Genomic DNA, 21,622 nt, shown 5'->3' on the forward strand with positions numbered 1-21,622 from the left:
ACTTTGTTTAAATATTCTGATTACTGATATCCGTTATGCAGTATTTTATTTATGGTTTCAGATGACATAACGTATAAGGCGTAACCCCTTTTTATATTATGTAATATAATTAGGCCTAAGTGATATGTCATCTATGTTTTACCAATATACACGTTTTAATATTCGTCATTTTAATAAATGACATTTCCATCCAATGATGGTTTATCTGTGTTTGTTTGTTGTCCTGTCCGGTCGCTAGCGTAACACAAATTAATTTCTTCATAAGAGAGATTTTTGTTGATCCAATAGTACGAAATACAAATATAAACTGTTTTACAATCTGGTAAATAAGTCACCTCGGTAACCAAGAACAAAAGTCTACATGAAATAGCAAACTGAATGTTTGCAAAACGTCAACAGTACTTTGTATTTCGTACTTTCGATTTACTGGATAGACAACAATTGAGTTGGTGTCAGTTTATTTTGAAACAGTAGCATACATTATTGTCGTGTTAAAGTGCTATATAAAAATATAAATACTCTTTCTCCCCTGAAATTTATTCGAATGTTGACGCCTAACACAAGTATATTTGTTTGGCCTTATTAGAAATTGTAGTATGATTTTGACCTAATAATATAATGTTGGAATTCCCAATATTGTTTACAATGCCTTATAATAGTCGGATTCATCCAATCATAATTGGGCGTAACAAAAGTAAATCGCAGTGACCCGACCCGACCGTTCCCAGTGGCTGTTGTAGAGCGGCAAACACACATACTGGTATTTGTTAGATTCTTTCGAAGTAAAGGAGGAAAGACGAATGGTAAGAATTATTGTATATAACATTATTAAATAGGTCTCCATAAACAGTGGAATATATTAAAGCTTCTTATTTGATGTTTGCTCATTACCCAACGCGAAAAATATATCAGATAAATGCACCTACGGGTTTTGTTTACACTTATCTATGGTATCTGGGTAATTGGTAGGAGCCTATAGCCAACATGTTACTGATAATGGATAATGTGATATTGAATTGGTATCTCCTGTCTAGGCCTATAGACACTTGTTATTAGAATGAAATCCGAAAATGAAAATATAAACAGTTATCTTATGCCGCCTATATATATATAGGCCTATAATAGATATATGAAGGGCTTATAGTGTTGCACTGATGAAGGGCTAGTGTTGCCCAAAAGCTCTAATTTTTCTGGCTGTTTTACTTTATAGTTTTGATTTAGCTTTTTGCTTATTTTATTTTGTATCAACATTGAGATCCAGCCACTGATACCCACAGCATTGTAATTATTTTCAGTAATTTGCCTTTGGATTTATAATAGATATATCTATATTTATATTTTAAAGGTTTTGTTTGTTGCCAGGTGCTAGGCCTAAACACATCACAGTGACAGTTCATAGCTTTTATTTTTCCTCTATCCCTCTATTAATGTTTAGTATGTAGAAAGATTGAAAATTTAAAAAAATCAATGAATACATCCCGCAAGTATACTTCCTACAAGAGCATAACAATTCTTTTATTTTTTACAGTAACATGATGGTTGATACTGATGATAAGTTTAGAGACTTTTGCCAAAAAATCAGTAATGCCTATCCTGGGAATAAAACAAAGGAGTTAAGATTTCTTTTACATGATCCGTACCTACCAAATGGTGTATTGGCAGGGGAAGGTTATTCGGGAATGTACTTATTTAATGAGCTCAAAAGTAGAGGCAAAATCGCATACAATGATGTTAACCTTGTATCAGAAATTGCAGATGTAACAGAAAATGAATGTGCCAAAACTATTGTAATGAAATACAAACAAGAAATCCAGTGTAATGCTAGGTCTATTTCGAGTTTGTCTTTATATCGTAAAACACTTTATAAAGCTATGGGTGTAATCACAGAAAATAAGGGGGGTGATTTACACAAATTAATTGACTATTACGGATTGAATCATCAAGAATTTACAAATAAGTGGGATTTAGTATTTTATTTAGAGACAGAACTCAAATTAGAAAACACAACAGAGAAATTGAACAGGTTTGCTGAACAGTTGAATGGAGGTGCAAAAGTCATATTGCTAGGTACGTAACAGTATTTTGAAATATTTTTATTTCCATGATTTTAAACGTTGTAGGCCTACATTAAAAAATGGTGGTATGATTTAGACATTACATATCTCTTTATTTTATTTACTTATATTTAATTTATATAAAGAATCAAGAAGTAGAACATTTATTTGATGAAAAGAGCCACCCTATATCATTAATATTATCTCTAGCTCTGAGACTTTTTTTAATAGCTAAGTGGTAGGTCTCATAGTTACTGTGTATGTATGCGACATGAAAATAAAGAATCCTCTTCCGATTACCTATTTGGCCTTCCTGCCTATATTTCTGAAAAGAGAAATGCCGAAAGTTTCCCCTTTTATATTACAGGACAAAGCGCTGTTGATAATAGTGGAGCAAGACCTGCTATAGGTTGGTTGTATGAAATATTTATTTTAGTTTTAGAATGTTCAATATTGTCTTGAAGAAAGCTACTATACTGTGAACAATTTACCATTAAATTTGCCATGTGTTTTTCGACGAAATAGGCCTATATTTACTATATTATTTTTAATCGACGCTTGAATCATGCTAATGATCACAGTAATAAGTAGTACGCATACGTACGGTACATTTTGTTGACTGAGTAATTGCTACCGAAAAAAGGGTAGTGCTAATACTTATAACTCAATTAGTTCGTTTTCTTGAATATTCTTCTTGATTTATCAAACTAGTGTATATGGTGTGTATATAGTACTGTAAATAATGGGTAGTGCTAATACTTATCACTCAATAGGTTCGTTTTCTTGAATATTATTCGTCAAACTAGTGTATATGGTGTGTATATAAATTGGTTTGATAATGAAATTAAACAAGCAATTACAGAACGAAGAGAAGCTGCTAGGACGCATAGAAAATACGTCAAATTAAACCCTAATAATGACCACACAGATATTCTATGGCAATCCTACAAAGAAAAACGTGTTAATGTAAAATAACTGATTTCAAGAAAAATTACTGAATCTAAAGTAAACAAATCTATTAAAATTGCTAAAAAAAGGAGGACCCTCCTCTAGAGATTTTTGGGAAATTCTTAAAGGGTCTAATGACAGTAAATGTAAATCTGGTATTAATTGTGTTAAACTTTCACAAGACCGTAATGAAACTACATGTGATAAAAAAAATTCTAACTATTGTTAAACATTATTGGACAAGTTCATGATTGTTTCTCATACTTGACAAAATGGGCAGTTAGTGAAATGCACTCTATAAATGACATTAGCAATGATGAGAATATACTCTCTAATATTACAGATAAATAATTACAGAAGCACTATCAAATGCCAAAAATAATAAAGCCCCAGGTATAGATGGTATAACGAATGAACTCCTTAAAAACGGAGGTATAGCGCTAGAAACATCCCTCCTTGTCTTATTCAACAAAATTGTTGAATTAGAAAAGATACCGAGTGGAATGTAAGCATTATTGTTCCCATCTTTAAAAGGGGGGATCGTAAAGATTTAAATAATTATAAATGAATTTCACTGACTTCTTGTGTGTCAAAAATTTTTAACAGAGTAATCACTATGTACGTATCTAATTTTATAGAAAAAGATAACTTTCTTTCGGAAGTTCAGGGAGGCTTCAGATCTGACCACAGATGTGAAGATCACATCTTCACTCTTAAAAAATATATTGTGTTGCCGATCAAATGTAGGCAAAACTACACATCTAGCCTTCCTGGACTTCCGTAAAGCTTTTGATAGTGTTTGGCGAGATGGCCTTTTAAAATCTGCATGGGACGCAGGTATAAGAGGGAAAGTTTGGAGACTTATTAGCTCTCTTTATAATGATGTTAAAGGCAAAGTTAGAATAGGAGAAAGTATGACAGATGAATTTAATATTTATAAAGGTGTAAAACAATGGTGTGTGCTCTCACCAATTTTATTCTCAATTTTTATAAATGAATTTGTAAAACTTCTTCGTGATAGTAATTTATGGAATGGTATCTGGATGGGTGGCATTTTCTGGGCTGATGATGTTATTCTATTAGCTAATGATGAAAAGGAAATGACAAAAATGTTAGAAATCGCAGATAGATTTGCTAATGAATGGAAATTGGGATTTAATCATGACAAGTCCAATGTTATGGTTGTTAGTAAACGCATAAATAAAAATAAAAATTGGAAATTGGGGGAAAAGACAATTAAAGAGGTAAATAGCTACAAATACTTGGGTGTTTATATCACATCAAATTTAAGAGATCACACACATTATGAACATGTCAAACAGAAAGGAAACTGATTAATAGCTTACATTAAGGGTATTATATCTAATCTTGATAATTTTAACAGAGTGTATTATGGTAATATACTTTAGAAGTCAATTGCACTTCCATCAATAAATTATGCAAGTAGTGTTTGGTATAATAGATCAATCTAAGATAATGAAGACTTAGAAAAGCTTCAACTACAAATGGCACGTTATTTATTAAAGGCTCCACGATATACACCCCGTGAAGCCCTTTATGGTGATCTTGGTTGGGTCCCTTTGTCCCAACTACATGAAATGTCGAGAACAAAGCTGTTTAACCGATTTATAAATGGACAATAGTAGGTGGCCAAAGATTGCCTTAGATTGTATGGTACAAACTGATTGTAACTTTAATAACCTAAAATATAAATTCTTAAGTAATTGTGTTGATACAATTAACAAATGTACAAATGATGTGAACTCATATGATATATTTAATGTTAATAATCTGTCTTTTTCACACCTTTTTCAGGTAAGAATACTGAACAGGCCTTATCAGAATCATATAAATCAGAGTGGTCAAACAATTTATTACAAAAAACTTCCTTAAACATTTATTCTAAATTAAAACCTGAACCAAAATGAGAAAAATATCTTCTTGACAAAATAAATTTTTATGGTGCTAGCTTAAAGTTTAAGGCTAGATCAAACACTTTACAACTTGATTGTAAAACATGTAAGTGGTCAAATGAAACCACAGGTGTTTGCACACTATGTGAAATCGGTGAATTTGAAGATATTAAACATTTTATTTTGAACTGTAAGGCTTTTGACAACATTAGAAAAGAAGAATTAAGAAACCTAGAACATGATTTGACCCTCTGTAATGATTATGATTTATGGACATTATTTGTAAATGCAAATGATGAAAACAAATTAAGTTTTATATTAGGGGGAGAGTCTGTTCCTTTTTTCTAATAAATCATATAACTCATTTGATAAATTTTGTAAAAAATATTTAAGTTCTGCATGGGAGAAACGATCCTCTTTAAAGTACTCCCAATGATTAATTTATTGTATTGTTACTTGTAAATACTGTAGTTTCTAGTTAATTTTGTTTTTTTTGCTTAGTTATAGTTTGGTTATTCATCTTTTTATTTTTCTATAATGTTCTGCTTTGTTTGCTGGACCGAACCGCATATTGTGAGTGCCACTGATACAAAGGTGTTATGGTCAACAAATAAATAAATAAATAATACTGAAAATAAAATTACATAATAAAAATAGTAGTATTTATATGTTTACTCGAATTTAATATGCTTGCTATTTTACGAATTTAATATAGCTGAACAGCAAGGTACTGGTGGTGCCACTGGTGGAGGAGAAGGCTCTTCATCAACAACAACTAGGCCTATAACAAAGACAACGACGAAAACAACAACATCACGTAAGTAGTAGGCTTATTTATTGAAAATATTTATTAGTACTTGTACTTGTTTGTATACCAACACACTATAATGTATGTGCTATTAAACTAAATATTAGAATAACATGTGATTATGTTTATAGGTGATCATCCGAGAGAAAGTACACCATTGGCTCCATTAAATAAAGGTATAAATATTAGTTGCTATCTAACCACAAAAGCGAACGTCATATAAAACAATATCATATACTGTATCGTATTTTGTTGGATAAGAGCTATTTCATCCAGTAGACTCAACCATGGAGGTATAAAAATAACCATGCGCACATAGCTTTAATTAACAAATTACAGCTTTTAATAATGTTTGTAGGCCTATTGGTTATTTCATGGAGAAATATTTCTCGATGGTTATTTTATCCAAATGTACTGTTTATTATTTACAAACACTATTAATATACTAAGAAAAAACACTCTTTTCTTTTGAAGATTTTTTCTGAAAGCGACTTACGGGAGCTTCTTGTCGACTTGTCAGGTTGGTTGAAAGTTAAAGGAAATGTCTATATGTTAAAGTTACTACTTACCGATTTTAAAGAAATTGCAGTGGCAGGCATACAAAAAGCAAAAGACCCATTCCGTCTATTTGAATTACTCATGACTCCTGGACTTATTAGCAGGACAAATATAGATTTAATCATTGACATTTTCAATGTGTGTGGATGGTATGGTGCTGCGGAGGTGATCAGAAAAAAGATACCGTTATTTGAGAGATTTGTTAGGGGTATGCCAATAACTCAATTATCTCAACTTCGACAAAATTTGATCGTATTTGGTCGTTTGCTAGATAAAGATAAACAAGATAAAATATGCAATTTGTACACAATTGCTATTGACCAAGTAGTAGATCAGTGGGACCTCCTGTTTCAACTTGAAACAAAACATACATTTAAAAATGTAGGCCTACGCAAATTTATTGATAAACTTGAAAGGAATGAGATGGAGTACGAAGCAAGTGTTCTGAAAGAAGGCCTAGGTCTATAAATCATTATCAATACACATGTGATTTATAATAAAAAGACAATGTATTGGTTATTAATAACAAGTCTAATGTTACAGTTACATTACCCATACATCGTATATGTTGTAATTAACCTCAATGTCCACGTAATTAGGTTTATAATGGTAAAGCATAAATAAGCAATAGGGAACATAAAGGGGAACATAATAGGGAACATAATAGGAAACATAGCCTAAAGCGTGTGAAAAAATGCCCTGAAAACATTTCCTTGCTATATTGCGTATTGTATTTTAAAGGTTGTATTAAGTATTATTAGGCCTATAATTTTTACGAATATTTGTTTTATATGGCCATACATTTAAATTGACAATTATAATACATAATAAGGCAAGACCTACTAGATTACATAAGTCAAATGTGAATAGTACATTATTATAATACCTTATGCTACAAGTTTGTTTTGAGTCAATGTAGGCATCATAGCTTAATTATCGATTATTATACTTTTGATAGGATGTAGTTCTTGTGTACATACCTGAAAGAATTAGACAAGCTGTATATATATCTATTACTATTTTTTTTTTTATTAACTCTTATAATTACCCTTTTGATAAGATTTGATAATAAAGGTATCATTGATAAAGAAAAAAGTTGTTATGTATTTAGGCCTATAAGCGATTATGATGATGCGATACAATTATTGAGTATGCCTTTATGATTATGCAACGCTTACTGAGATAATTGTGAATGTTGACTGTGACTGTGATGACAAACCAGGAATGATGACAGAGAATATGAATGGGTGATGACTCTATGATGATAAACAACACAGCAAATTCGCGTCACTAAAGACAGATCTGCACATTTTGTTAATGAAAATAGAAATGCTGCCCTATTAAATTATGATATTGAATCGTTTAATTAATTATTTCAAAAATTCAAGTTGGCAGATTTTCGATAAATCGATTTGTTTTGGTGAAGTCATTCACGTCATTCATTCCCCAAACTGACTGGCGTGATTCAACGCGGGTGTTGATATCTCACGTGTAGTATGATGGCTTATGTATTGAAAACTAAGATATCTTGTTAATGATTAAATGACAGTTTGGCCAGCCATACTTATGATTGAAATGCTAAACGTCCGTTCAAACATTTGATCCTCAGTGGTTTAAACTTGAGCTCGAACAATCCATTCTTTCGTGTTTCAAAACACCATTCATATTCATGCACTCTGTCACAATATAAATACAAATAAACCACTGACACGTATATACTCTTAAATTGGAATACTTTTCAACGAAACAAAATAATCGTCGGTAAACAATGTCAGCTACCGTTGACCTTGATTATGAATACAGTACAATTTTCGGGAATTTTCCTTTATCAATACAGTACCTAAAAATAGGTGTGCAATGCAAATACGATCGATTGATATTTACACCGACTCGATAATAAGCATATACTGTAGTTTGTTTTAAAGTTCAATTTTTGAATTGAAGTATTTCTGCCCGTGATACAACCTGTTGATTTAATGTATTATGTACATGAATATATAATTGAACAGCTAATTTAATTTTAGTCCAAGGAACTATGTGCTATAGTAGGCTATGTTTCAATAACTGAAATCAATCGAATATAATGAATTAAACCTCCATTCTTTTGTATAATTATATTAAATTTAATTTAAACCATTAAAAATCTTCCCTAATCAAGATTGTTATTATTAATTTTGTCAGTCTGCATATGGGCAAAGAGACATATCAGCCTTTCCTGTTACAATTGAACGATACTTGAACTGTCCCTTTAAATTTGAATAACAAATAAGGAAACGATCAGTTCACATCACACACGCGTTGCATCGACGGTTTATAGACATTTTGGAAGGTTTCTGTACAGTGTGCGAAACTAAGACAGGTAAAACGCTAGATTATCTATCAGAATTTTAGACAGGGCTGCTTTTATAACCTCATGATTCAAATAAGGGATTATTATTTAGTTAATTTGGACTTCATAAACACTCGATATTCGAATCAGTGTGCACTACAGCTACCGTACAGGGGCGTACAGGCCTAGTATTAATAATACGTACACATTATACAATGTGTAGCCTAGTATTTTACATTGCACATACTTTCACGCCGAATTACCAACGCTTCACAGAGAGCAGGCATTTTAAAAGACAGTAACGTTAGCAGTAAGCGAGGGGACACGTGTAAAAAGCATAATACTGTATGTATGTTTGTCTGGGTTGGGTTGAACAGAGGTTATTTCCGTCCTGTATACTGCAAACATAAGTACGTTATATACATTTGGTTTAAAGGGACATTAGCAATTTGTTTTGATACTTGCAAAAAATGTATCCGTATGTAATATTGTACAATATATCCATTTGTTGGATGTAACCTAGTTATGTTTATGTGTTTATTGTTTTATGTTTTTTATGTAAAGGGTCCTGCGAAAACAGAATTGTAAAATTCTCTATGCAGGTCCTTGCCATCATTTACATTATAAAACTTTTATAATGTAAATAAACTATATTTATAAACGATGAGTAAATAAATGTGAATTGAATTGAATTGAATTACTCTTTCTTCTTGTTCACTTTAGTAACATGGGGGACATCGAAGACACATTTACCGATTTCCGTCAAGCGTTTAGTAACGCTTATTTAGGTAATGGATACCTGAAGTTGAGATTTCTTCTACAAGATCACCTGCCAATATCGGTGCTTTCAAGCAAATACAACACCGGGATGAACTTATTTAATTCACTTAAAGACAGAGGTGATATTTCATACACTGATGTTAACATAATGTCAGAAATTGCGAAAGTGACAAAGAATGCCACTGCAAAATCCTGTGTAAAGGCATTCATAGAAGATGTCGGTCTAAGATATGATGCCAGTGAGGGTATAACATTGTCGTCATATCGTAAAACACTGTATAATGCTATGGATGAAATTACTGAAGTTGAATGCGGTGACGTTCATAACTTGACTGCGTACTACGGTTTAGGTCATCTTGGTTTTCAAAATAAATGGGATGTTGTTTTTCACTTAGAAAAAGAAGTTAAGTTAAACGACACACGAGTGAAATGGAAACGGTTTGCTGATCAGTTGAATACAAAAGCACAAATTATATTACTGGGTATGTATACCACTACTCCATAATTATAATACAGAAAGGAAAGTACTACTGTAATCCGCACCATACGTTTCAAATAGAAAATATAAAAATAATATAAAATAATAGCAAACATCCAATAATCACACATATTATTTATTTATTTATTCAACTTTGTTTTACAAGGGTAGCTCTAACAGATGTACTACAGCAGTACTAAAGCAATTGTCCCCACTTATAGAATGCACCACAAGAACGTACGCACAACCCGAGTAATTTGACCAATCAGAAGCGATAATTCTGATTCGTCACGTGTTTTGCGTTGGATACTAGAACCTAATACTGTATGGTGCACGTCATTGCGCTGAGTATTTTAATGGAAGGCAGGCCAAAATATAATCACTGACAACTATTTAAATATAAGTTGTCCATTTGTTATTGTATTAAATTGTTACTTGTGTTTTTATTTCACAGAATACAATCCTTCAGGTGCCGATGATACAGAAGGAGCACCTTCTATTTCAACAGGTTGGTCAATAAAAGTATGAAATACATAAATCAAACAATCAAATAGCACACAAAAGAGGTGCAAACCCCAAAATATACTTCGCAAATACGATTTACTATACTTTTATATTCCAATTATTATCGGGACCAGACGTCTGCTCATCAACGTACATTAAGAATCTGTTTTATCAGATAATATTTTACAAGAATAGTAAGTGAATAAGAATACTAAATGCCTATTCTAAATCAATCCTCAGCTGACTTGACCTGAACTACTGAATTATTAAAACTAACTTTTATTTCATGTAATTTATAGGTGCTCAGGCTACAACATCAACAGATGGAGGGATATGTAGACAATCATCTACACAAAATAGTGGTAGGTAATTTACACTATAGTACTAATGAATCATATTGAAATAATTGATCCAGATTTGCTTACATATTATATGAAAGTATGTAATTCTAAGAAACCGCTTCTACCTGTATTTTAAGATGTTTAAAACATTTGATATAAAAAAAATCTATAAAAAAACGTTACAGAAAAGCACATCGAATCGAATAAAATATATGAGACCAAAGATATTTTTATAATGAAGAAGCCGGAAACGGCAATACAGTATGTTTCATGTGGGCCGAGTTCATATTTTCGGGTAAATTATCAACCAAAACATATGCCCCCTCATAATACCCCACTAAGGTACAGTATGTAAGGTTAGCTATAGAACATATCAGCCATGCCTTCATGTTGCAGTACACATTAAGTTATTTAGTTTAGTACAGATTGAAATGAAGGTATAAATTAAAAAAATCCTATATAGTACTTCAAAAAAGCCAACCATGTCTGATTTAAATTTAGTACTTTAGCTTAGATCGAATAATAAATAAAGAAACTCACTCTGTTACCATACCGTACATTCAGATCACACAACGCAACAGAAAAATGCAATCTGGAATCGAATTTGCATACACATGTCTACAACGTTGATGAATATTCAATAAAGCAAATACGTCATTACAGCAGTATTTAAAAAGTATAGGCCTATGCTGCGAAGAGAGTTTTAAAATAAATGTAAAAATCACCCTTTTTTCAATGTTAAGTTATATACGAGAGACTTTTTAAAAAAATGTAAAAATCACTTTTTTTTAGATTTAACTGCTCAGGAGTTAATGGAAATCGCAAAGAAACTTGGGTTTGATTGGGAAGAGCTAGCAATCGCTGGTCTTGGCTTTAAAAAGCCGGATATTGATCGCTTAAAAATGGACAATCGTAATAGTATAATAGGGGCAATTTTTGGGATGCTGGACGCTTGGTCCAAAAAGGTATCAGTGGCTGAACACACCAGGCGTTCACAACTTGTTAACGCTCTCAAGAAGATCGAAAGAAATGATCTGGCTGAGGAAGTAGAAATAAACAATATATTGTAGTGAATTAGTTGTGTTTTGTTTTTAACCGTTTTACACTGCAACATGCTGCTACTTTTCTATCTTTTTATTTTATAATAATAACAATCTTTCTTAGGCTCATTATTCAACTGATTAATTTGTTGCAGTTGCTAAGATATAGAAAGTGAAATCTATTAGCTGTGTTTTACTAAAGAGATATTATATCTATCTCATGGTTTTACTTTTAACCGTACGTTGAAAAATGCGGCTGTTTTATCCTAGTATTTTTATAGCATTAAAACAATCGTTTTTATATTATCATTGATTACATTTATTATGCAGTTAAACATTGGTTTATTCCCAAGCGTTTTACATTGCAACATTAGCTATTACTGTTTTATTTATTTATTTTTAAAATAAAAATGAACACAAACTTTATTGGTCTGATTATATTATAGTTAATACAGAAAAGCAACATTATTTGGATTTAAATCCAAAATTTCTATGTCATTAAACATTAAAAATAATAAGAAAAATAAAATGAATGTATCATGTAAATGAGTAATAAAAAAGATTATTTGAATTTCTTGTCATGTTTTTATTTTTTTTTCCTGTTTTTTTAAAAAGAAATATGGATATATCTATATAAAAAAAGAAGATGTAGAGATAGAGGGAAATTATAACAACGAAAAAATAATGACGTCACGGTGATATAAATAGATATGCCGTTACCTTAATGATAAAAATAAAAATGATATAGACGATGATATAATATAAAACATTGACGACGGGCTAATGATGATACAGATGACAATTATTATTAATTATGATAAATGGTAAACATAATATGAAAGGGGTGATGCCATGTCATCATATGACAGTTGCAATTTGATACACACTTTTATATATTACGGTATTACGGTGTTTATTTGCGGTACGATTATGTAAGGTTGAGAAGATCACTTTTATACAATTGAAATGAATTCCAATTTTCAAGTGGTATATATTTTACCTCAAAAACAAATTTAATGAGAAAAGCAATAATTACATTGGAAACAGGTTGGATCTCTGATGCGGTGGACTTAGAAAACGATGGAGCTGGCAAGGAATATTGGAATATTGTGAACGTTTTAAAGGCTATAAATGATATTATTGTAATGGTTGATTTCCGTAAATAAATATTACAAATGTGTAGGCTAAATTTTACGGATGAGTTCCTATCAGCTTCTGAATAGATTTTGACCTCGGTGAGAAATATAATTCATTTCTACAGTATTCCAAATAACTCTATCAACTCAAGCATAGCAACAAAGCAAGCCCCAGTGCGACAGAACGATCAAAGAGATGTTGTATTTCTCTCAATTTAAAATAAAGGTAGGCCTAAACTATTTATTTTTAGCCCTATTTTAAGTTACTATATGATTAGAAACAAACAAGAAGCAAAGACAAGTCAAAGTGGCTTTGGAAAAATATAAAATAATAGCAACCATCTAATAATCACACATTATTTATTTGTTCAACTTTGTTTTACACGGGTAGCTTTAACAGCTAATCTAAAGTAGTACTAACACAATATTGTTTCCACAAAAGATCCATCTGATACAACCACCCAGAAACTACTCTAGCCCGTCTCCCTTAGAGGAGAACTACTGTCGCTCTCAAAGAAAACTCCCCTACCCGTCCCTCAAGGATACCTACCCTACTCTGAACCCCCTTCTAGAACACTCGCCTACCCCGAAGACAACTCCCACACGCACCGCCCCGAGGACTCCACCACAGGAATAATCTCTTTCTTTGGGAAAATTAGATCATTGGACCACAGCCAATGTTGTGCTTTCTATGGTGAAATACCAGCGATGTTAGTACATTTTTATCATAACCATGAATGTTCCCTTTAAATAATTTAATAATGAAATATGTACGCTACAATCAGGAAGGAAATACAGTACTAAACTCTGACCCAGAGGGCACAGTATAGGCCTATATGGTGTAGGTGGTATGCTGGTTACAGGTAGTATCTGTACATTTGTGCCAAGCAACCTGAAACATTTCTAGTGACGAAATGTTTACAAAACCAAAGCTCTGTCTAAACTATCAAACTGGTTTGACAAAAAAATGTGTGATATGCCCAAATATGGTAGTGATATGCTTAAATATGGTAGTGATATGCTTAAATATGGTACTGATATGACATCATCATGTCCATATATGGGCACATCACATGGTTTTGTTTTGATAGTGTAGACAGAGCTTAAAGGTAGTAGATTCCTGCCACGATCCTGTGCTCTAATTCAAACCGGTTACTTTTCCCACTAGACGTGGAAGAAAAAATACAGTAAAATACTAACTGTGCGATTTCTCACTTTCTTTCTTATACTTCTCATCTTTTTACAGGTTTGAATAATTAAAAAAAAATAATCATCACAGCAATGAAGAAATCATTTTTTAAAAACTATTCACTTGCTGAGGTCAAAGTTCGAGAAGCAACGTCGAACGATCCTTGGGGCCCGTCGAGTTCTATTCTGTCAGAGATTGCAGAATTGACTGAAAATGTTGTGTTATTCACAGAAATAATGGCCATGTTATGGAAACGGATGAATGACCACGGTAAAAACTGGCGGCACGTTTATAAAGCTTTAATAGTGCTAGAATATATAATAAAGAAAGGGTCTGAACGGGTGGCACAACAGTGCAAGGAGAACATCTTTGCTATCAACACATTGAAAGATTTTCGGTTTGTTGATGACAACGGAAAAGATCAAGGAGTGAATGTACGAGAGAAATCAAAGCATATTGTTGCTCTACTGAAGAATGATACACAGTTAAAATCTGAAAGATCCTGTGTTCTGAAGACAAATGAGACATCTGCACAATCGTCTCACGGACTTGGCAGTGACAGGAAGAAAAATAAAACTGAGACTGGATCAAGTTCAAGCGCATCACCAACTTCTAACGGAGGTTAGTGGGTATTGCAAGTTATTGTCTATTACATAATATAATAATAATAATAATAATAATAATAATGATAATATAATAATAATGAATTACATATGCCTAATATTAAAATTAGTATGAAACAATTATAATCCTTCAAATAAAATATATATTCCTTAAATAATTGATCGAACTATTGATTTTTTCAGATGAATGATTAAAAATACCGCACTGCACATACACATCTTCCAGTTATAGTTAACACACCATGATTTCTAATGATAATAATATTACTAATGAAATGTAAAAGAAATACTTTTAAATATTAATATGCCTAATGAAAAGTTATCTTTGAACGTTGATATATTAGTTTTATACCTTTTTCCTATTTCTGCAGCTTACCATATACCTACTGCAGGTAGTAGAGGAACACAAGTGAATCAACCAACATCAACAACGTCACAACAGTCCACTATCGCAGGTGTATTACATGCAACACATGAACCAAAATCATTCAACGAAACACCAGCAGCATCATCATCTCAACAACCTGTAAAAGTCACAAGTGTAGTCACTTCAACACCTGTAATGTCATCAGCATTTGGCCCACAAATAGGTAAACATTTCCATTATCCCATTATATTAGGTGTAACATAGCTAGGCCTATAACATACTGTAGTCATAATATAACAATAACTTAAATTTCTCTCATTTTTATTACCTGGTTTGAATTAATGGATCTGGAGTGGAGTGCCGTCTAAACCTAGCTAAATTCTATACCGATTTAATGACTATATATTAGACCATATAATTTATATTTCCCTTATATATTTCTTATGGGACGAATAACATCCGAGAAAGAATATTGGAAACTAACTTCACTTTGTTTGTCATTTCGGGATTTTTGCAGAAATGTCCGAGAACGATTTCTGTATGCTAAAATCGATTGTTTCAAATTATTACGACCGGCATGGATGCCTGATTATGCTGAAGGTACTGTTCGCAGATCTAGTGCGTAAACACAAACTCGACAGCGTAACTTCTACAATGGATTTGCTAAACGCGTTAGCTGCATCAGGTGACGTCAGTCATGATGACATCACTATATTGTATGATACCATCAACCTAACTGGGCATTTGGCTTTGCAGAGTGAGATAAGAAAACAGTTTCAACTATTTCCAGATGTAAAACAAAGACTAGTCACCAGATTTACAAAATACAGACAGAAAATAATGCAATTTGGAATGGGAATTGGCGAACAAGATGTAGTAAAGATTGATGGGTACTATAACAATCCAGTCATGAAATACGAAAGTAGTTGGAAAATGGTATATGACTTAGAATATAGACAGATCATCAAGGAAAACAAAATAAAAGAATTCATCGCATTGTTGAATGACTTGAATCTACCGTGGGCTGCAGAATTATTAGAATAATACTCATTACCAAATTATAACAGTTTGTTTTGGGTTATGTAATCGATAAGTATTCATCCAAAGTTCAGAAATGATCGATTATATTGATAGAGTAAATATTTGGTGACGTTTGACCTCTATATCATTGAGTGATAACCCCATAATATTAATACTGTATTGTACAATTTCGTGGAAACTACTGTAGCTAAACACGGATTTAATTAGGCCACAATACATTGTTCTATGTAAAGCACCGCACACTCTTTGATTAGATGCAAGCCTACCGTGTTTTGAATTAATTCTGTGACCACCTCAACCTTATATCATTAATATTATTATTATGTTCATTCATGCATTTCGCTATATGGGTTGTTTTATTTATTATCTTGTCAACACTAATTAAACGTGTTCAAAAGCTTTGGTGCTTTTTTTTTTGACAAATGCAATGCTAAAGATACAAATAAAAGCATTCCCTTTATCAATTTTAGGCCCGATACCCACACTCTTATTTAAAAATAAGTGGATCCTCATCAAATAGCTATAACTATTTATGTTCTACGGTATTTCGTGGAAACTAGCTAAACACGGATTTAATTAAGCCACAATACATTGTTTTATGTAAAGCCCCGCCCACTCTTTGATTAGATGCAAACCTACCGTGTTTTGAATTAATCCTTAACCATCTCACCTTATATCATATTATTATTATGTTCATTCATGCATTTATAGCTTTGACTCTTGTTATACGGTATTGTACTGTGATATTGTGATATCTTGTATATTTTGTAAGATTATTTTAATCCAGACCTTTTTATTTGAATTGCCCTGTGTGGGATGATTAAAGAATTTTGAATTGGATAAAATTGAATTGAAATAACATATATTTTTAAGAAGAAAGAAGTATATAATTTTTTACATTTTGAGAATAAAAGGCCAAAAGCAGACATATGCATGATGGCAATACAACAGAATAGTCTATTAACTTTATACCTCTAAAATGGAACAAATGGATTTGAAAAAAATGACGTCCACCATGATTTTTCATTAAACTCGAGCATTTTCATATAGGTCATAAATTTTAACCCAAATCTAGGCCTACCAATTGCGCAGCCCTGTTGGAATACAGACTATATTTTCAATTTATGAAATCGGTAGATTGCCTGGATATATAATGTTAATGTTAATAAATTAACTGCAACATTTACTGCAATGACGTCATGATGACGTTTAAAACAATATGGATATTACACAACGTATGATATCCGGGATTCGACTCATCACACCACCATTGATGTTTAAAAATATAATTTGGAATTTCCTCACTATTCGAACAACTTAAAATAGATACTGTAGATGCATATCAAAGGTAGATGAAGACACACCGTTTTGACAGTAAGACCTGTTAGATTTGTTTGTTTTTCTTCAGGTAAATTAATATATTTTATTTCTTAAGATAATATACAGTATTATTAATTATATATATCCAACAAGTTATGTTCGATTTCTGAGGGTTTGGAAATTCAGTGTTCATAAAACCATTATCGAATTGTAGGCCTATTTACTTGGATCGTATCCTTAGTGTGAGTCACCACAGCAGCAGCTAGGGTGATTGAGGTGTTGTGACGAAGAAAGAACGATAGGCCTACAATGCAAAGATGATGAAAAGAACGTTAAGAAAAAGATCTGACCTAATCTAAGTACTGTCCGCGACTCTATAGTTCACTATGTCGGTCGGTCTGTCGGTCTGTCTGTCGGTTCGGTAAAATAAATATTATGTGACAATAAAATGACACATTCAAAAACAAATTTGAAATAAAAAAAATTTTTCTGAGGGACAATAATATATCTTTAGAACTGTTACGTCAATAAGTGAGCAGCGTTTTTTATAAGAAATATTTCTTGTCTAGTACGTCAGGCACAGTTTGTATTATTATAATCGTCTATCATTTTTGGATTTATAATAACAGTCTCTTAACACTGTGGCCTATTAACCGTGTTTATCATTGGCCTATAGTGTTTGTACTATTTGAGGTATTTTTCCTTGTAGTTGTATTGTCTTAATTATGCCAAGCAATATGAATTTCCATTTTAAGTGGACCAATAAAATTCCTTGAATTGTGAATAAGATCATCCCTTAATTGCATAATAATCATGGATGTTCATATTGAATTTGAAGATGATTGTGTATGATCGGTACATACTCATATTCAAAATAGATGTTCAATTCTATATATTATTATAAAAGTACATTGTGTTAATACCATATTTATTCGGATAAACGCTCCGGGAGTTATTGTTCAGGTTTTTTTTCGGGGGACGTTTATTCGTATCGAGGTATGCGTTTATTCGGGGGAGGCATTTATTTTTTTAGGTGTAATATAATAACATGTATAATCAAATAATACCCCATAGATTTGAAAAAAGTACAACACAATCCATATGTGAAGTGATAAATTACAGTAAAAATTTTATCAAAATGTTTGATAAATCTTAGGTCATGTCAATCAATGAATTCTACTACAACTAGAAATATGTTGCAATACAATATTGTGTAAATAATATGCATGTGGCGGGGCGTTTATTGGAGGAAATAAATAAAGGCCCCAGGGCGTTTATTGGAGGAAATAAATAAAGGCCCCGGGGCGTTTATTCGAGAGGGAGGCGTTTATTCAAACTGATACTCTATGGGGGAGTTTATTCAAAGCGGGGTTTATTCAAAGCGGGGTTTTTATTCGAGTAAATACGCTACTTTATTTTACAGGGTCCGAGTCGTAATGGCAGAAAAGTTTCAAAAATTGTTGGCAGACATCAGTGAAGACTATCTTGGTGAGAGGTACCTATGGCTAAGATTGCTTCTGCACGATCACGTACCGATTGAATGCCTTGACAAGAGTACAACAGGCCTGGAGCTATTCAATGAACTTGGTGATAGTGACTATATTTCAACCAATGATGTGGCTCTTTTGTGGGACGTGGCTGAGGTTACCTCACAGAAGGCTGTTAAACGTCGTATCAGTGAATACAAAACGTCTGTCCAATGTAGTGACACAGATGGTACAAGATTGACAGCATATCGGAAAGCTCTATTTAAAACGCTCAGGAATGTTGGAGCCAAAGACTTAACCCAAGTCATTGGCTACTACAACATTAGGGCCCTGGGCTTGAACAAATGGGATACTGTATTCTATCTCGAGAAGGAAGGCCGTTTGGATAATTCCCAAGAAAAGTGTACAATATTTGCGAACCTTATTAATCAGATGGCAAAAAATATGTTACTAGGTAGGGCCTATTTCACATTGACATTTTCACAAGTTTTATATAATCTTTAATGTTGTTATAATATAGTATTTTATATCTAATGGTCCCACTCGACAGCGATTTTAATTCACTTTTGGGGTCCTCTTTCTATTGTTCGTTCTGATATTCGTTAATAATGTTCGTTTATTTCATTATTATTACCACTATTAATTATAACTATAAATCGTTTACATGCTTTGTTTTCTAGGCCTACTTCTAAAAGAATTGAATCAATAATTCAGTGACATTTTGGACTATAAACTTTATTTAAGTTTCTTTTGTCTTTTTGGCTAGCTTCTCTATCTGCAGATGATGATCAAACAACGCCATTGAACCAAGCAACGCGATGTGTTCCTGTGAATTCATCCAACGAAGTATCAACACCAATGCCTCAACAACCACCTGTTGCTGCCACCAGCACAGGAGTAGCTGCACATTCAACACCAGGAACGTCAGAAGCACAAAGTAAGAATCTGACCACTGAAATCTAACGAAGCCTAATATTGCATACTAAAGATTGTTTAGTGATAATTTAGAGATCTAAATATTCAGATAGGCTCATAAAAAGTTTAGGCCTACAAAATGTCCACACACACACAGGTTTTCATTTCCAAAGCAATCACCCAAAATTATACGTAAATTGCTAATACAATACTCTTCAAAGTATAAAACGACGAATATCAGCAATATGCAATCGAAAAATGTATTTACACACCGCTAGACTTGTTACATGAAGTTGTGCACCTTTTATGACCACGTAATCAACACCCGAGTACACATCATTCTAATTCATATGCCCGTTTATACATTACGTCATTAATTAGTATTAATCAAGCATAATGTATTGTTACTAGTGCCATCACTGTAATTAAATAGTAATTATGAAAGCGAACTTTAATTTTAATTACTTTTGTTTTTCAGAAATGTCTGAGAATGACTTCCAATTGCTGAAAACTATTGTTTCAAAATATTACGACTCCCATGGTTGCTTGGTTATGCTGAAGGTGTTGTTTGCTGATCATGTGAGAAATAAAGCCAAACTAAGCACCATAACTTCTACAATGGATTTGTTAAATGAGTTAGTTGCATCAGGTGACGTCAGTCATGATGACATCACTATGTTGTATAATACTATCAAATTAACTGGACATTTCGGTTTACAGAATGACATAAGAAAACAGTTCAAAACATTTCCCAATGTTAGACAAATACAAATTACCGAATTTACAGAATACAGACAGAAAATAATGCAATTTGGAATGGGAATGAGTGAAGAGGAAAGAAAGACGATTAATGGATATTATAACAATCCAGTCAAGGACTATACAAACGATAATTGGAATATGATATACGACTTCGAATGCAGAAAGATCATTAAAGAAAGAAAAATACAAGAATTTGTCGATATTTTGAAGAAATTAAATCTTACTTGTGCTGCAGAATTGGAATAATGCTTTAACGGCATACGCCTGATCAATAATAAAACAATAAATGCTGTCTTTCTAGTCTTAACCTGATTTCTTTTACTGGAAATTTTATTTTATAATAAGCCATCTTTTATATTAATATTATATCAACAAATATTTTTAAAATCTATTGGTACAGTTTATATCTGATGACATTTGACCTCTGATCATATAGGCCGAATTAACCTAGGGCCTACGATTGCATAATGATCGTACTGGTGACAGTTATTGCCACTGATTATTATTATATAAAACTCATACACACAGCTATTTGCCATGTTGTATTGTGGATGGCCGCAGTATAGAGATGATAAGATATTGAACTCATGGTTATGATGAACAGTTTACACAGTATTTTATTCTATTTTTTAAACGAACATTTTGTGGTTAATTATAAATCACATTATTCAAATTTTAATTATCATACAATGATTATTTTCTCCCTACAATTTTAATAAGTAGTTTAATAGTAGGCCTATCTGTTAGCTGCCATAATACTTTCTTTTTCAATCTTTCATTGTGTTTTTTAAAAATTTTAAACTTTTTAAATAACTTTTATTGCCTTTTAACTTTGTAATTTGAGATAGATATTTTCAATCTTTGGTTGCCTCCTGTTTTATATATTTTGATGTTTTTATTTTTCTGTAATAAATACCTTCGTGTTATCAAAGCATGCCTTGTTAAAAGTATACATTGCACATTTGAGGTACGAGTAGTATAGGACTTGTTTATATCACATATCACGACAACCCCCTCTATCACGCTGCC

General features: G+C 32.2%; 4 protein-coding genes across 8 annotated transcripts; all 4 read left to right on the forward strand.

Moving 5' to 3' along the window:
• The first annotated feature begins 716 nt into the window (after positions 1–716).
• On the forward strand, positions 717–7,342 carry LOC140056654 (uncharacterized). Of its 2 annotated transcripts, XM_072102103.1 has the most exons (6): positions 717–803; positions 1,529–2,067; positions 2,422–2,463; positions 5,631–5,732; positions 5,855–5,899; positions 6,198–7,342. In XM_072102103.1, the coding sequence occupies exons 2-6, from the start codon at positions 1,533–1,535 to the stop codon at positions 6,206–6,208; spliced, it is 735 nt and encodes a 244-aa protein (XP_071958204.1). In that variant the 5' UTR covers positions 717–803; positions 1,529–1,532; the 3' UTR covers positions 6,209–7,342. The 2 variants fall into 2 exon arrangements, with proteins under 2 accessions (XP_071958204.1, XP_071958205.1); XM_072102104.1 differs by lacking the exon at positions 2,422–2,463.
• A 1,142-nt stretch (positions 7,343–8,484) lies between these two features.
• Positions 8,485–12,211, forward strand: LOC140056595 (uncharacterized). 3 transcript variants are annotated; one of them, XM_072102023.1, is made up of 6 exons: positions 8,485–8,640; positions 9,334–9,509; positions 9,786–9,872; positions 10,323–10,376; positions 10,672–10,734; positions 11,506–12,211. In XM_072102023.1, the coding sequence occupies exons 2-6, from the start codon at positions 9,338–9,340 to the stop codon at positions 11,781–11,783; spliced, it is 654 nt and encodes a 217-aa protein (XP_071958124.1). In that variant the 5' UTR covers positions 8,485–8,640; positions 9,334–9,337; the 3' UTR covers positions 11,784–12,211. The 3 variants fall into 3 exon arrangements, with proteins under 3 accessions (XP_071958124.1, XP_071958125.1, XP_071958123.1); XM_072102024.1 differs by having other exon boundaries at positions 9,334–9,398; XM_072102022.1 differs by having other exon boundaries at positions 9,334–9,872.
• A 1,854-nt stretch (positions 12,212–14,065) lies between these two features.
• LOC140057631 (uncharacterized) lies at positions 14,066–16,112 on the forward strand. The gene is made up of 3 exons (XM_072103348.1): positions 14,066–14,699; positions 15,073–15,291; positions 15,586–16,112. The coding sequence occupies exons 1-3, from the start codon at positions 14,171–14,173 to the stop codon at positions 16,110–16,112; spliced, it is 1,275 nt and encodes a 424-aa protein (XP_071959449.1). The 5' UTR covers positions 14,066–14,170.
• A 1,334-nt stretch (positions 16,113–17,446) lies between these two features.
• Positions 17,447–21,321, forward strand: LOC140056899 (uncharacterized). 2 transcript variants are annotated; one of them, XM_072102421.1, is made up of 4 exons: positions 17,447–17,483; positions 18,853–19,370; positions 19,683–19,853; positions 20,310–21,321. In XM_072102421.1, the coding sequence occupies exons 2-4, from the start codon at positions 18,866–18,868 to the stop codon at positions 20,837–20,839; spliced, it is 1,206 nt and encodes a 401-aa protein (XP_071958522.1). In that variant the 5' UTR covers positions 17,447–17,483; positions 18,853–18,865; the 3' UTR covers positions 20,840–21,321. The 2 variants fall into 2 exon arrangements, with proteins under 2 accessions (XP_071958522.1, XP_071958521.1); XM_072102420.1 differs by having other exon boundaries at positions 17,450–17,517.
• The last annotated feature ends 301 nt before the right edge of the window (positions 21,322–21,622 follow it).

Source organism: Antedon mediterranea, chromosome 8, assembly GCF_964355755.1.
Source record: "Antedon mediterranea chromosome 8, ecAntMedi1.1, whole genome shotgun sequence".
In the NCBI taxonomy this organism is placed as follows: domain Eukaryota; kingdom Metazoa; phylum Echinodermata; class Crinoidea; order Comatulida; family Antedonidae; genus Antedon; species Antedon mediterranea.

What these genes read in the sequence shown, in the direction of transcription:
- LOC140056654 (XM_072102103.1), top strand. Translation starts at nt 1,533, where the DNA reads ATGATGGTTGATACTGATGATAAGTTTAGAGACTTTTGCCAAAAAATC. An exon ending in TGCAAAAGTCATATTGCTAG is followed by an intron (nt 2,068 to 2,421) that starts GTACGTAACAGT and finishes TTTATATTACAG; the next exon opens with GACAAAGCGCTGTTGATAAT. An exon ending in GACGAAAACAACAACATCAC is followed by an intron (nt 5,733 to 5,854) that starts GTAAGTAGTAGG and finishes TTATGTTTATAG; the next exon opens with GTGATCATCCGAGAGAAAGT.
- LOC140056595 (XM_072102022.1), top strand. Translation starts at nt 9,338, where the DNA reads ATGGGGGACATCGAAGACACATTTACCGATTTCCGTCAAGCGTTTAGT. An exon ending in AGCACCTTCTATTTCAACAG is followed by an intron (nt 10,377 to 10,671) that starts GTTGGTCAATAA and finishes TGTAATTTATAG; the next exon opens with GTGCTCAGGCTACAACATCA. An exon ending in ATCATCTACACAAAATAGTG is followed by an intron (nt 10,735 to 11,505) that starts GTAGGTAATTTA and finishes ACTTTTTTTTAG; the next exon opens with ATTTAACTGCTCAGGAGTTA.
- LOC140057631 (XM_072103348.1), top strand. Translation starts at nt 14,171, where the DNA reads ATGAAGAAATCATTTTTTAAAAACTATTCACTTGCTGAGGTCAAAGTT. An exon ending in ATCACCAACTTCTAACGGAG is followed by an intron (nt 14,700 to 15,072) that starts GTTAGTGGGTAT and finishes CTATTTCTGCAG; the next exon opens with CTTACCATATACCTACTGCA. An exon ending in AGCATTTGGCCCACAAATAG is followed by an intron (nt 15,292 to 15,585) that starts GTAAACATTTCC and finishes GGATTTTTGCAG; the next exon opens with AAATGTCCGAGAACGATTTC.
- LOC140056899 (XM_072102421.1), top strand. Translation starts at nt 18,866, where the DNA reads ATGGCAGAAAAGTTTCAAAAATTGTTGGCAGACATCAGTGAAGACTAT. An exon ending in GGCAAAAAATATGTTACTAG is followed by an intron (nt 19,371 to 19,682) that starts GTAGGGCCTATT and finishes CTTTTTGGCTAG; the next exon opens with CTTCTCTATCTGCAGATGAT. An exon ending in AGGAACGTCAGAAGCACAAA is followed by an intron (nt 19,854 to 20,309) that starts GTAAGAATCTGA and finishes TTTGTTTTTCAG; the next exon opens with AAATGTCTGAGAATGACTTC.